The sequence below is a fragment of the Brassica oleracea genome, chromosome C8, assembly GCF_000695525.1.
Source record: "Brassica oleracea var. oleracea cultivar TO1000 chromosome C8, BOL, whole genome shotgun sequence".
In the NCBI taxonomy this organism is placed as follows: domain Eukaryota; kingdom Viridiplantae; phylum Streptophyta; class Magnoliopsida; order Brassicales; family Brassicaceae; genus Brassica; species Brassica oleracea.
Window position 1 is genome coordinate 30,594,235 of NC_027755.1, and position 13,468 is coordinate 30,607,702.

The 13,468-nt window shown below is 37.8% G+C and overlaps 3 protein-coding genes across 6 annotated transcripts; all 3 read left to right on the forward strand.

Annotated features, from left to right (window-relative positions):
* The first annotated feature begins 1,413 nt into the window (after positions 1-1,413).
* Positions 1,414-3,278, forward strand: LOC106309490. Its single transcript, XM_013746521.1, has 7 exons — positions 1,414-1,552; positions 1,635-1,813; positions 1,902-1,988; positions 2,069-2,251; positions 2,322-2,386; positions 2,494-2,660; positions 2,764-3,278. Exons 1-7 carry the CDS (start codon positions 1,513-1,515, stop codon positions 3,117-3,119), a joined length of 1,077 nt encoding a protein of 358 aa, XP_013601975.1. The 5' UTR covers positions 1,414-1,512; the 3' UTR covers positions 3,120-3,278.
* Positions 3,279-7,030: 3,752 nt separating this feature from the next.
* On the forward strand, positions 7,031-9,786 carry LOC106309484. Of its 2 annotated transcripts, XM_013746516.1 has the most exons (6): positions 7,031-7,566; positions 8,173-8,285; positions 8,365-8,736; positions 8,820-9,327; positions 9,388-9,558; positions 9,651-9,786. In XM_013746516.1, exons 1-6 carry the CDS (start codon positions 7,308-7,310, stop codon positions 9,731-9,733), a joined length of 1,506 nt encoding a protein of 501 aa, XP_013601970.1. In that variant the 5' UTR covers positions 7,031-7,307; the 3' UTR covers positions 9,734-9,786. The 2 variants fall into 2 exon arrangements, with proteins under 2 accessions (XP_013601970.1, XP_013601969.1); XM_013746515.1 differs by having other exon boundaries at positions 8,820-9,558.
* A 534-nt stretch (positions 9,787-10,320) lies between these two features.
* Positions 10,321-12,479, forward strand: LOC106311489 (phosphatidylinositol 4-kinase gamma 8). Of its 3 annotated transcripts, none has more exons than XM_013748670.1 (3): positions 10,321-10,481; positions 10,586-12,062; positions 12,155-12,293. In XM_013748670.1, exons 2-3 carry the CDS (start codon positions 10,782-10,784, stop codon positions 12,197-12,199), a joined length of 1,326 nt encoding a protein of 441 aa, XP_013604124.1. In that variant the 5' UTR covers positions 10,321-10,481; positions 10,586-10,781; the 3' UTR covers positions 12,200-12,293. The 3 variants fall into 3 exon arrangements, with proteins under 3 accessions (XP_013604124.1, XP_013604123.1, XP_013604122.1); XM_013748669.1 differs by having other exon boundaries at positions 10,322-10,491; positions 10,586-10,628; positions 10,695-12,479; XM_013748668.1 differs by having other exon boundaries at positions 10,322-10,481; positions 10,586-10,628; positions 10,695-12,479.
* Positions 12,480-13,468: the final 989 nt, after the last annotated feature.

Sequence of the window (13,468 nt, forward strand, 5' to 3'; positions counted from 1 at the left end):
CATGCATTTTTTGGACCTCCAGGTACATTAAATGATATCAATGTTCTTGACCGTTCTCCCGTTTTTGATGACATAATAAACGGTAAAGCCCCGAATGTCACTTACTATGTCAATGGAAGAGAGTTCCATATGGCTTACTATCTCACCGATGGTATATATCCGAAATGGGCAACTTTTATCCAATCTATTTCTATGCCACAAGGGCCGAAGGCAGTTTTATTTGCTCAACGGCAAGAAGCCATCCGAAAAGATGTCGAGCGTGCTTTTGGAGTCTTGCAAGCGCGCTTTGCGATTATTAAAAATCCGGCGCTGTTTTGGGATAAAGTCAAAATTGGGAAGATTATGAGAGCATGTATCATACTCCATAATATGATAGTTGAAGATGAACGAGACGGATACAGTCTAGTTGATGTTTCAGAGTTCCAACACGGAGAAGACCACGGGAATTCACATGTTGATTTCACGTATTCTACAGATATCCCTTCAAACATCACAAATATGATGGACGCTCGTTCAAGAATTCGAAATAGGCAAATGCATCAACAACTAAAAGATGATTTGGTCGAACATATATGGCGTAGATTTGGACATGGTGACGACAACAACTGATCTCGGATGTTTTTTTCGAATAATTATCGTTATTTTAATAATCTTTGTTTTCATGTTTTTATTTACAAGTCCATGTTTAAAATGTAATATTTTAAATGTTTTATTTAATAAAAAAATTTAAAATACAAAAATATTAATTTATTTTTTAAGAACCCAAAATAAGAATCTTGCAATGGATACATAAAAGTGTCAAAGTTCTTATTTTAATCTCTTAAACATCTTTACTCCTTAAATATTACTAAAAAACAATTAAGAGTCCTCTTATGGAGTTTTAGGATAAAGGTGCTCTTAGGGTGGGGTTCTTTTCTTAGATTTTCTTCGTGAAAAGCTAAGAACTGTCTCTTAAATAAGGGACATGTTTATTGCCGGTCTCTTAGGTTGAGTTCTTAGCGTAATATAAGATACGGTCTCTTAGCTTTTAACTAAAAAACTAAGAGACGTCTCTTAGTTTTTTAGTTAAAAGCTAAGAGACCGTATCTTATATTACGCTAAAAACCTCAACCTAATAATCTAAGAGACCTGCAATAAACATGTTCTAAGAGTCGACTCTTAGCCGAAAAATGTAAAAAAAAAAAAAATTGTGTCAAATCACGAGTTAAGAACTTCAAATTAAGAACCCGAGTTAATCGCGATCTTGGATAGCAAAAATATGCGCTAGTTCAAATGGTAACGTCAGGCTGTTTGATGCAAGAGATATTTTATTAGATTATTGTTTATTTTGTAGTTGAATGAAGTCCCTCTAACGAAGTATAAATACAATTATTCCACAAAATCTTCAACCCTCTTCTCTCATTTAACTTAACCTCACTTCAACAGTCAACACGTTCTTGCGCCCGAGTTTGTTCGAAGTTTAGCTTCATCTCTCACGATTCATCTGTTCCACTGATTCTCTCTCTCTCTCAAATGGCAGACAAGAACGATTTAGACCCAAATCCTCCCGCCGGTACGTATGTTCAAACACCTCTGCTGCTTTTCTTTTTTTCTCTCCACCAGTAATCTTGATTCTGTTACTACTCCTTGTGAAGCGGAAGATGGAACGATTCGCTTCCCAGTAAAGAAGAGATCACTGCCTGAAAGATCACTTACTGGGTTTGATAGAGCACACGAGCCCGAGTTCAAGAAACAGAAACTCGAACAGCTCCAGAGAAAAGCTTATCACTCTGCCCTCCTTGCTTCCAAATCAGAATCCTCGGGAACATCACACGTAACGCTTTCCTCACTCTTCGTCTTCTTCTTCTATTATTCCATTCTGTTCGTGAGATTGTTAGTGTGCTCGTGTTGTTCTTCTTCAGAAGTCTCATATCATACAAAAGCTGATGAACGAGTGGAACATCGATCAAGAAACTCACATCTCTGTTGCGCATAAGATTGATCACTCTGTAAGAACTTTAATCCGAGTCAGGGGAAGTTGATAACTCTGAGTCTCTGCCCTCTTTAACTTTCCTTACTTTTTTATCAGGAAAAGAATGCATCTTGGATGATTCCAAACTCTCTTCCTAATCCAGAGTCTCTTGTTGGAAAACGTGTCCATGCAAGATCCCCCGATGATGATTCACCAACGAACAAGAAGATCAAACTCCATAAACAGGCTTACGACCTTGTTCTCTACGCCTTCAACGCAGAATCTCCAGCACTATCACACGTAAATATTTCTTTTCTTTCAATGATTCTTAGGTTTGTGTGTGCGCTCATGTCTTGTCTTCTTCCTTCAGTCAAGGACTTTGATCATGCAACACCTCCTGGACGAATGCAACAACAAAGCTCATATCAATAAGATGTCACCATTCTCTCTCTCTCTCTTTCACGTTTTTTTTGGGTCAAATCCTCTGTTTCTTACACCATTGATAAACATTCTCTCTCTTTTTTGTCTTTGTTTTGTTTCAGAGTGGAGCCAAGATCCAGACTCTTACCCGAAGGCTTACATTTTCGTCCAACAGATCTTGAGATGGCAATCTTTTTGAAACAAAAAGCTCTAGGACAGCCAATAGAAGCCTGCATCATACCTGAAGAACGTCACGACATCTTCTCAATACCACCTCGTGATTTGCCTGGTCAGTTTAATTTACTTTCTTTTTTTGTGTGTGGGTTTGGTTTCGTTTTCTTGAATCTAATTGAAGACACTCTCTCTGTTTGTCTTTTGCTATTATCTTTCAGGCTATCCAGAAGAAACACATTGGTATTACTATTGCTGGAAATCTATGGGACAACAAGACCCTCGAAGTCTCTGGACACGGTTCCGTGAAGATACTGCTGTGTTCGATGAAGAGGAGAACTGTGTCGCTATCAAACGTAGGTTTACTCTCGTTGAGCGGGAAGAAGAATGTAATGACGTTTTCTTGCCTGACGAAGAAGAACCTCCAGTGGAAGAATGGTTCATAAAAGAGATTAGTCTACCACCAAGTGTTGCAGATAGTGAGTTTGTTTTGTGCCATGTCGTTCTCAAGAAGAGGGAGAAGAAGAAAGAAGAAGAAGAATACTACGACGACGAAGAAGAAGAAGAAGAGGATTAAATCGTTACAATGTAAAACATACAAAACTGCTTTTATGATTTTGCATTTTACTTAGTTTTACTGCTCTTCTCATGAGAATCTTAGCGCTCCATTTAGGTCAGGAGATGAAAAACTTGAAAACCAAACTGTACCTGTTGAGAAACTGTTTTAAGATATGTTGTGTTGGCACAGAAAAAAAAGAAGATAAGATGTGTGTTTAGGTTCATATACATAGAACAAACCTAGCTTTCTCCCTGAGAGTAATTAATTTTGAAGATTGATACTGTAGTGTAGCTCTTGTTGCTGGATAACATAAGTCTCTCAGTCTCTGCTTGTGTTGTGACCTCATCAAATGGTGTCTTTTAGAGTTGTGTTAATACGTTTGTTAAGTAAAGCAACTTTGTGTGTTTGTTTATCTATGGGTTTTATATCACATGTTAGCATGTTACTGAATAATATTTATGTTTTGGCTGGCGCCAACCAAACTTGGATATGTTTCTTTTATTATTATTGTATCATTCTTCAGTTGCTTTTGGATTATATAACTTCTATCACAAACTTTTTTTTTTATTTTTTACACAAACTTATTCTAACGTTTGTTTTACTTACACATTTCGTAAGCTGATGTACGAGAACCTGAGAAGTATGACTCGCTAGCAAAGCTTGACTATCTTCTGGAATCTCTCGATCTCATTATTAAAATATTAGGTTTTGTCTCAGTACTTTAGACGAAAGTGATAGTTAGATAACCACATTGCGTTAGTTCAATTGGTACCATCAGGTTGCTTGACGCGAAAGATACTAGCATAATACTCTATCTTTCTTGGCCATTACGAATATGCTTTCCTAGAAAGAGTAGATTCCTATATTTTTTCCCGATATAAAAGTATTTTTCTGACTTTAATGTTTAGTTATGTATGTTCACAAAAAAATATATTGCAGTTTAGAAAAAAAATATTTTAGGTTTACAGAACTACAACCAAAGTTTTAAAAGTGCAGAAATATCTCAACTTCGGATTTATGAAAAGTGTTTTAGAAGCAAAGTTCTTAAATCATTAGGTTTACTTTCATAAACATATAGTTTGAGGTGATGCAAGGTTTAACAAACCATACAAGGCATCTCTAACTTCATTCTATTTTTTACACTAAAATAGAATATAGAATAAAAGTGTTCAAAAAAAAAGTGTTCCAATGATATTTTATTTTTCACTTTATAATAAATAATAAAAATGGGTTTACTCTGTATATATAGCAAATTGTTTGTTTTTCGTTCATGGCTCTATTTTGCATTTTATTTTATAGTGAAAATAAAGTGAACCATTGGAGATGATGTTAGAATAAAAAAAATAAAAATAAAATTGGACCATTCGGTCTATAACAAAATTGAAGTTGGATTTTTAGGACCCAATCAAAATTAGATTAGTGAGGTATAGAGTAAGCAGGGAATAATGGCATAAGCCACATTACACATGGTGTAGTTGAATTAGCAGTACATATAGCATTAGACACATCACACATGGATGGTGTCGAAGTGATGATAAACTCTTAGATCTTAAAATTTTAATGTCACCGACGAAGAGGAAGCTTTTAAAAAGACCCACAAGATTTCTGCCTTAGAGGGAAAGTGACAAAAGTCTTTGACCTCAACATTTTGTTGCCTTTGTCAGTCTCTTCCGTGATTGAAGTTGCAAAACTACTTGTCTTCTCAACAAGTTACCTCTCTCTTTTTCATATTTGTTTACACTTTTCTTCTTGTCAAACATTCAAATAGTGATCTAAACCAGTGCCGATGTTATAATCTAAAGCGAAGTTCAGATATTTCAGTGTATTATGAGTTGTACGTATATGACCAAAGAAACATTTAGAGAGTTGACTTGTATAATTTGCCGTGTTTAAAAAGAGCATTATGATTGTATGACATTTTTTTTACAACAAACTACGCATTAAACAAGTTTACCAAACAATTCTCCAGGCCTCGGCGTTCGGGTACCCGTTGGCGTTCGGATCGGGTTTTTCGGATTTCGGTTCTCTTTTATTACACCTCCTAGGTCTCATTCTAGTAAATTTGCAAGTACGAGTCGGGTTCGGATATAACACATCGGGTTCAGATCGGTTTTGTATCACATCATAGAACCCATAAAGTAATCATATATCATTCGGATTCAGGTTATATCAGATCGGTTTGGATATACCCGAAATAAAATCTAAAATTTAAAAGTAAAACATAAGAAATATATATTTATTTATATATAATTAAGTATTTAAGGTAGTTATTTAAATTTTAAATACTTATTGTTAGATAACATATCAAAATAAATATGAAATTGAATATTTGAAGTATATATTCATGTTTCATATAATTATATTGTATATTATTTTGGACATTCGGATCGGTTTATTCAGATATTTTTTCAGATTTTTCGGTTTTTTCGGTTTACCCGTTCGGGTTCGGTTAATAACACTTCGGGTTCGGATATGTTTTATACCACTTTACAAGGCCCATTCAGATATTTTTTACATTTCGGACCGGATACGGATCGGGTTTTTTGGTTCGGGTTCGGTTTGGATTTCGGGTTACGGATATTATGCCCATGCCTACAATTCTCCCTTAAAATGTTTACCATAAATCCATATACAATTCATAATCTCAAGATAACCTTTGCTATGATTATCATATATCAAGAACACGTACATAATAACATATGATAGTTGATTTTCTAAAGATTCTGAAGCTGTTTTGTACCGGTGGAAATAGAATAGTGAAACTAGTAATGTAACAGTTTGATTTAAAATATTTTGTTCGAATCAAGTTTGTAATATATATTTGATTTTCGATTTGGGTTGATTAATATACATAATAATTAAATAAAAACGACTAAAAAAAGGAACGATTTACAAATAAGCAACTGCATCAAAACTCTAAATTTTAGAAAAAAAAAAGTTGGGAGCGAGGAAAAAAGAAGAAGGCATCGTTGTCTATCCATCTTTTCCAGCCGGCGGCGGCTTGCCGCTGCTACTGTGAGAAGATGAATGTCTTTTATTGCTTGTTTTAGTCTCTTTTTTTGCCTAGATGGATTCGGATTTGAAGCCGGAAGTTTCAGATCGGACACCATAGAACCTGATCTCATCAGATCTGTGATATATGGTGGTTGGTTTATAGTGACCGGCTGTGTTGAGTTCGATCGTGTTAGGTGCTGCTTGTTTTGGTCTGCTCTGGTGTAGGGGCGTGTAGAAGAGCGTGGTGAGCTCGTTCAGAGTCTAATGGCAAGTCTCGGTTAGATCTTTAGGGAGTCAATGGAGTGGAAGCGTGTAGAAAGTGCAAGGTGAGCCTTTTCAGAGTCGAGTGGCGAGTCATAGCTGGATCTAGAGGAGACAGTGGAGGATTGACGCGTGGTGGTCCCCTTCAAAGATCAATGGCAAGTTGGTTTGATTTTGAAGGATGTCAATAGAGCATAAACACGTAGAAAAGCTTGTACACAGCAACGGTTAATTGTAAGCTAACGGGCTGATGTTGTCTCTTTTTGACTAGTTCTGAATCTCATTTAAGGTAGTTAAGGCTTTTGTGTATGATAATTTTGGCTCTGAGGTTGATTATCTATCAGCCGCCGGGTTATGTCTCTGGGATTAGTGTTTCTTTTAATCGCCGGCTTGTGTTTTCACTTTCTGGGTTTTAGTCTGTGTGTTCAAGGTCCGTAATTCTTTGTTAAGGTGTTAAGTTATGTTTGAATAATAAAATATCAGATGACAAAAAAAAAAACAAATAAGCAACTGCATATATTTGGGAAAGATGATATGTTTATGTCATTGTTTGTTTGTTTTTTTTTTAATCTTAAATAATAGAAATAAAAAGTTTTTTTCGAAATTCAAAATGACACGAGCTCACACACCCACTAGTACAACTGCTCTTAATTACTAAACAAATGTTAAAAGAAGAAAAAAAAGAGATAAAGGCAGAGAGAGAGAGAGAGAGAGAGAGAGAGAGAAGGAGAAGAGAAAAGAGGTTGTTCCTTTCCTTTCCTATTGTCACTTACAGAGAGAGAGAGAGCTCCTTCCTCCGTCTCCCCCCTTACATTCTCGCTTCCGTCGTCACTAACCTCCTCCGTCTTCTCCCATTTCGACCAATCTCAATTGTTTTTTTTTCCGGTAAGCCTTTTGATGGGAGCTGAAGAATCTGAAGCCGATCGGAGGAGCTTTTAGAGAGAGTTTGTTATGGGGAAGAACAGCGACGAGGAGCACAGTCTCCCTCCCAGGAGCGACGGAGCAGCCGCGGATACAGCTAGGAACAACCAAGGAGGAAACCGATGCTCGGGGTGTTGCTGCTCTGCTCGGATCTCTAGATGCTTCAGTCTCAGATGCGTTTTGATTCTCGCTTTCTCCGCCGCTGTGTTTCTCTCCGCCGTGTTTTGGCTGCCTCCGTTCCTCGGATTGCCAGATCCTCGGGATCTAGATCTCGATCCAAGGTTTAAAGGTATTAAGAATAATCGCACACCTTTCTCTCTCTCGAGAGAGATCTTGTGGTACAGATCTAGGGTTTCTGATTCGCATTGGAATCGATAGCAGCCTTTGATTAAACCCTTTAATGGAATGTATGTAATTTCATTGAGTTTTGTGGACTTTAGAAATTGCTATTTTTAGGAGTTTTCTTTATATGTTGAGTTCAGTAGTCAATGAAGGATGTGTTTTGATAAGAACTCCATATTTAGTATTGTAATCAACTCTGCCTAAAAGTTGGGATTTTTTTTTTTCTTAAGCTTGGCTGAGGTTAAAAGAGTTTGCTTTACTGTTTTCTCATTTATGCAAATGTTTCATGATAAGCAATGATTTGTTTCCGTTTAAGTTTATTTTAGCCTCACCAAAACCTCTCTCTCTACGTTTTCTTCATTTGTTACTTTACACTCTATTCCTGAAGCTGGTTGGTTGGTGGAATCAGTTACGAACGTAGGTTACTTAAGAGGACTGTTTTAGTTTGAGCTATGCAACTCTGTTAGTTATCTAATTTTTTTTGTTTTTGTTTCGTCTATGTTTCATGATGCAGCAACTATGTCGCTTTCTTGGTGTTTGTTTCTTTTTGCAGATCACAGGATAGTGGCGAGTTTTGATGTTGAGAAGCCAGTTTCGTTCCTGGAAGACAATTTGTTGCAGCTTGAGAATGATATCACCGACGAAATAAGCGTTCCCATGATCAAAGTAAACTAAGATTACCCACTCTTTATCTCACTTTCATGGATTTTATTTGAACATTCTGTTTCTTTTTTACTTGAGCCAGGTTGTGGTATTAGCGCTTGAACGATTGGAAAATCTGAACAGAACAATGGTTGTTTTTGCAATCGACCCCGAGAAGAAGAGTTCCAAGATACCTTCCGAAATCGAGAGTCTGATCAAGGCAGCTTTTCAAACCCTGGTCGAAAAGGAGTTGTCTTTCCGCTTGACTGAGTCCTTATTCGGGCAACCTTTCCTTTTCGAAGTGCTGAAATTCCCAGGAGGAATCACTGTGATCCCTTCCCATCCTGTATTCCCTTTGCAGAAAGCACAGCTTCTCTTCAACTTCACATTGAACTTTTCGATTTACCAAATTCAGTCTAACTTCGAGGAACTCACTAGCCAGCTGAAGAAGGGTATAAATTTGGCTCCTTATGAGGTATGACAATTTCAGTTCACAAGATCAGTCTGTTGCTAGTGATTCTGAAACTTGAAGTTCTCTCTTTGTTTGATTGAATGCAGAACTTGTACATAACCTTGTCAAATTCCAGAGGCTCAACGGTGGCGCCTCCTACTATAGTTCATTCTTCTGTTCTGCTCACATTCGGTATCTCATCAAGGTTGAAGCAGCTTTCTCAAACTATCACTGGCTCCCATTCTAAAAACCTCGGCCTAAACCACACCGTATTTGGTAAAGTTAAGCAAGTCCGTCTTTCCTCAGTCTTGCCACAGTCACCAGTCAAATCGTTACCCCCTTCGCCTTCCCCTTCTCCTCAACCTGAACACTACTACCATCATCATCGCCATCGTCATCATGACCACCGCCATGAACTTGCTCCAGAACCTTCACCTGCAACTAAGAGCTTTGCACCTGCATCTGCGCCAACCAAACACTTACATTTACACCGGAGAAGCCCACCTCCTTGCCCTTACGAGCAGAGGAGACCAAAAGGAAACAATGCTCTGAACCATCACACTGCAGCACCAACGCCTGCACCACACCGGTCTAAGCAACACGCACCAGCACCAAATCGGTCTAAGCAACACGCACCAGCACCAAACCGGTCTAAGCAACACGCACCAGCACCAAACCGGTCTAAGCAACACGCACCAAACCCCACCCCGGCAAGTCATCATCATGCTATTCCAGTATCTAGCCCACTTCCCCACGTCGTATTTGCTCATATCCCACCTCCAGCGAGGAACACTCCAGAATCAGGACCAACCGGTGAAAAAACTCCGGCACCTTCTCCCACTCCATGTAAGTCTTTCTTCCTGTTTACAACATCTGCTGCATCCATGGATTTGCTGGTCCACTTAACTAAAACATCTTAAATCTTTTGTTTTTAACAGCTTCAGCGAGCATAAGTCCAACCTTCAAAACGGCATCAACGAAGCTGCTTGTAATAGTAGCCGTTGTAATCATCTGTCTGTAAAACAAAACAAAAAAAAAAGGCGCCGGAAGACACTGCTTTAAACGATCAAGCTGTAAAAAGAAGAAGCAGCAGTTCGTAAAAGCAGAACTCATCATCCGGTTACAACATCCAAGGTAATTGTATAAAGGAACACAAGTCCAAAACAAAATGTATGTATGGAAAATGAAAGAGTTTTTGTAAAAGAGTTGTTGAGGTTTGCAACACAAAAATGTGTCTTGCTGCACCTAACATCCGAGAAAAAAGAAACAAAACTTATATATAAAAATCTCTGTTTTTGTATATAAAAGTCTCATTCAAATTGTGTTCTTCACATCTGTAGTCACACATTCTCCACCGGAAGAAGATGATGATGACCTCAGTAGTATTAAGAACTAAAATGTTAAATTACATGATCACAAACCAAACACAAACGATTTCATTGTAACTAAGTTTTTCTATGTCTATTTCTGGTTTCTGGCAACTTTTCATTTTGTTTTTTCTCTCCTACAACAGCGGGAAAGTCAGAAACGTAGATAAGAACAAAACATTTATAGCACCTAGATAAATTTGGAAAAAAGAAGATGAAAAAATAGAAAAGAAAAAAAAAACTAAATTTGAAAGAAAAAAAAAAGACAAAGGGAGAAGGAAGAAGTCTGGGAGGGGAGTCCCAGAATATTGTTTTTTCTCCCGTGACAGTGTCGGTTCTCTGACGCTCTCTTTGTTCAATCTTTCTTCGTTCTTTCCCTGAATGCCTTCACCTGTATTCAGGGTACGCTTACGTAAATACATTCATCAAATCATGTTGGCTTGTTATTCACGCAATCATTCTTGTTTCCTAGGGTTTCTCTAATTGTGTATTCTTGAAATTTGCAGAAACTTGCGGTGATTTACAATTTAAGGAGCGAGAGATTATAAGGTCTCATACTCTCAATGCACATATATGATGTTATCTTCAAGAACTGAATAGAGAAAGATTATGCAGGTGCTATGGATATTAATCAAAACCATTCTAAGAAATGAACATTTTAAATGATTGAAGAGTTCTACAATTAATCTGAGAAACACTGGCATGAACTGTATGGCCTTGGCTCTCGATCCACTAACCGACCGGTTCACACATTATAACCGATCTTCACAAAGATGCAGACTCCAATCTCTAACCAACCTCGACTTCAACTTTCTAGACTTCAACACCAAACCAACTATTCTCACCTCCTCACACTCCTTCAACCACAGGAGCGTATCCACTCCATGCTTCTCCATATCATCTACCAATCAATATGCTTCTCCAGAGATAGAGATCCTCTGTGGTGGTCGAAGAGTCTCCACCATACGTGCCCTTGTAGCTGAAGTAACCATAGCGTTGGTCTCAGGAGCTCATCCTCTGCTTCTACCAAGTGGCTTAGGAGGTGCTTATCTTTTGCAAACGGGACACGGTCACAGCATTGCTGTTGCAAAGCCTGTTGATGAGGAGCCTTTAGCTTTCAACAACCCCAAAGGCTCTGGTGGCGGTTTGAAACGGTCTATCCGGGTGGGTGAATCCGGCATCCGTGAAGTGGCTGCTTACCTCTTAGACCACCAAGGCTTCTCCAGCGTCCCACCAACAGCATTGGTCAGAATCTCACACGTTCCCTTCCATAGCAATGATGATGGTGAAGCTGTAGCCTCTTTGCAACGGTACGTAGGTCATGATTTTGATGCAGGAGAGCTTGGACCAGGGAGCTTCACCGTTGGTTCGGTCCATAGGATTGGGATACTTGATGTGAGAGTCTTGAACCTAGACAGACATGCTGGTAACATGTTGGTGAAGAAGATACATAACCAAGATGATGAGAGTTGTTGTTACAATGGAGTTGGAGCTGCTGAGCTTGTGCCTATAGACCATGGTCTTTGCCTACCTGAATGTCTTGATGATCCTTACTTCGAATGGCTTAACTGGCCTCAAGCTTCTGTTCCGTTCACTGATGCTGAGATTCAGTATATATCGAATCTTGATCCTTTCAAAGACGCAGAGCTTTTGAGAACCGAGCTAGGGTCTATACAAGAAGCTTCTATAAGAGTCCTCGTTGTTTATACTATGTTTTTGAAACAAGCAGCTGCTTCAGGGCTGTGTCTTGCAGAGATAGGTGAGAAGATGACTAGAGACGTCTGCAGAGGTGAAGAGAGTTCTAGTCTGTTGGAGATTCTCTGCACCAAAGCAAAAGCAAGCGTGTTTGGTGGAAGTTATCAAGAAGAAGAAGGTGGTGATGATGATTATAGTAGTGAATGGGATGAAGTTGAGGCTGAGTTAGAGTGTTGTATTTTTAACTTTGATGAAGAATTTGAAGAGCTTACAGAAGAGATGAATCAGGTGTCTAAACCTCCTTTGTTTCCAAGAGCTCCATCTTTCTCAGCCAATCTATCTGCTCTCATGATGTGTTCTTGGATTGGTACTCATGATAGGAGTCTGGTGAGGAGCAAGAGCCACCCGGTCTGTGTGAATCATGATGACACTGAAGGTGTTTATTTTGGAGACATGAGTGAGGATGAATGGGAGATGTTCCTGCAGATGTTCCAGATGCTTTTGCCAGAAGCACTTGAAGGGTCAACAAGCAAGGGACCAAAGCCAAGATTTGGTTCTTCCTGCAAATTCTAAGGAAGCAGTTATTAAAGAAAGTATACGGTGACAAGAACAAACCAAAACAGAGATGAGGTTAAGATGCATGTGTTTATACTATTGACTTTAAGAGTGTAGGCTTAAAACTATTGACTTGATACCATTAGAAGGCAAATGGAAGATGAGACGAGCAAACTCTAAGGCCGTCCTATCCAAACTATTTCTTAAGTTCTTCTTTCTTGATGTTGATGAAAAATAAAATTTCTACAAGAAAACGACTAATGTAACTGATACATATATATGCACTGGCGTAACTAAATTTTCTATCTATGGTTATTGTGTTTTGCCCAACATTTTTCAGTTAAATATAATCTATAACTATAACTAGATTAAGATCCGCGCAAGACGCGGGATCAACATTATAAATTATTTTATGGGATTTTTGCCAAAACTAACCCACAACTTGATTTTAATCCCAAACCTATACCCAAGCTTGAATCAAATGCAAAACTAACCTAAAAGCCTAGTGAAATTACAGCTCAACCCCTTGTGACCAAACAAAAAAACAGAAGCCATTTTTACGAATATAGCCCCAGTAAATCGTCTGAGTCGTCTGAGATGTTGGAAGTCGTCTGGACGACTGAAGTGTAAGTCGTCTGGTACCAGTTTATTTTAAAAATAATTTATAAATCTTGTAAAAAAATATTTTGATGCGTGAAAAATAAAAATCAAGTAATTATAAACAGTTTTAAGTGATATAAATTAAGATATGATAAAATTGATTTGTTTTGAAGATAGATGAGTGGAAGTAGTGAATCATGAAATACTTTGGTTTAGGAGTTTGGCAAACATATGTTGTAGTATTGTATGTATTGTTAGGGTTAGATTTTGGAAAACTAAAATGTTTTTTTCAAAAATTAGTTTTCACCTATAGTAAACACTTTTCAAGTTTGATTTGATTTTATGAAGTCTTAATTATCTAATTAAAGACTTCATAAAATCAAATCAAACTTGAAAAGTGTTTACTATACACATAAATAAACACATATAGGTGAAAACTAATTTTTGAAAAAAACATTTTAGTTTTCCAAAATCTAACCCTAACAATACATACAATACTACAACATATGTTTGCCAAACTCCTAAACCAAAGTATTTCA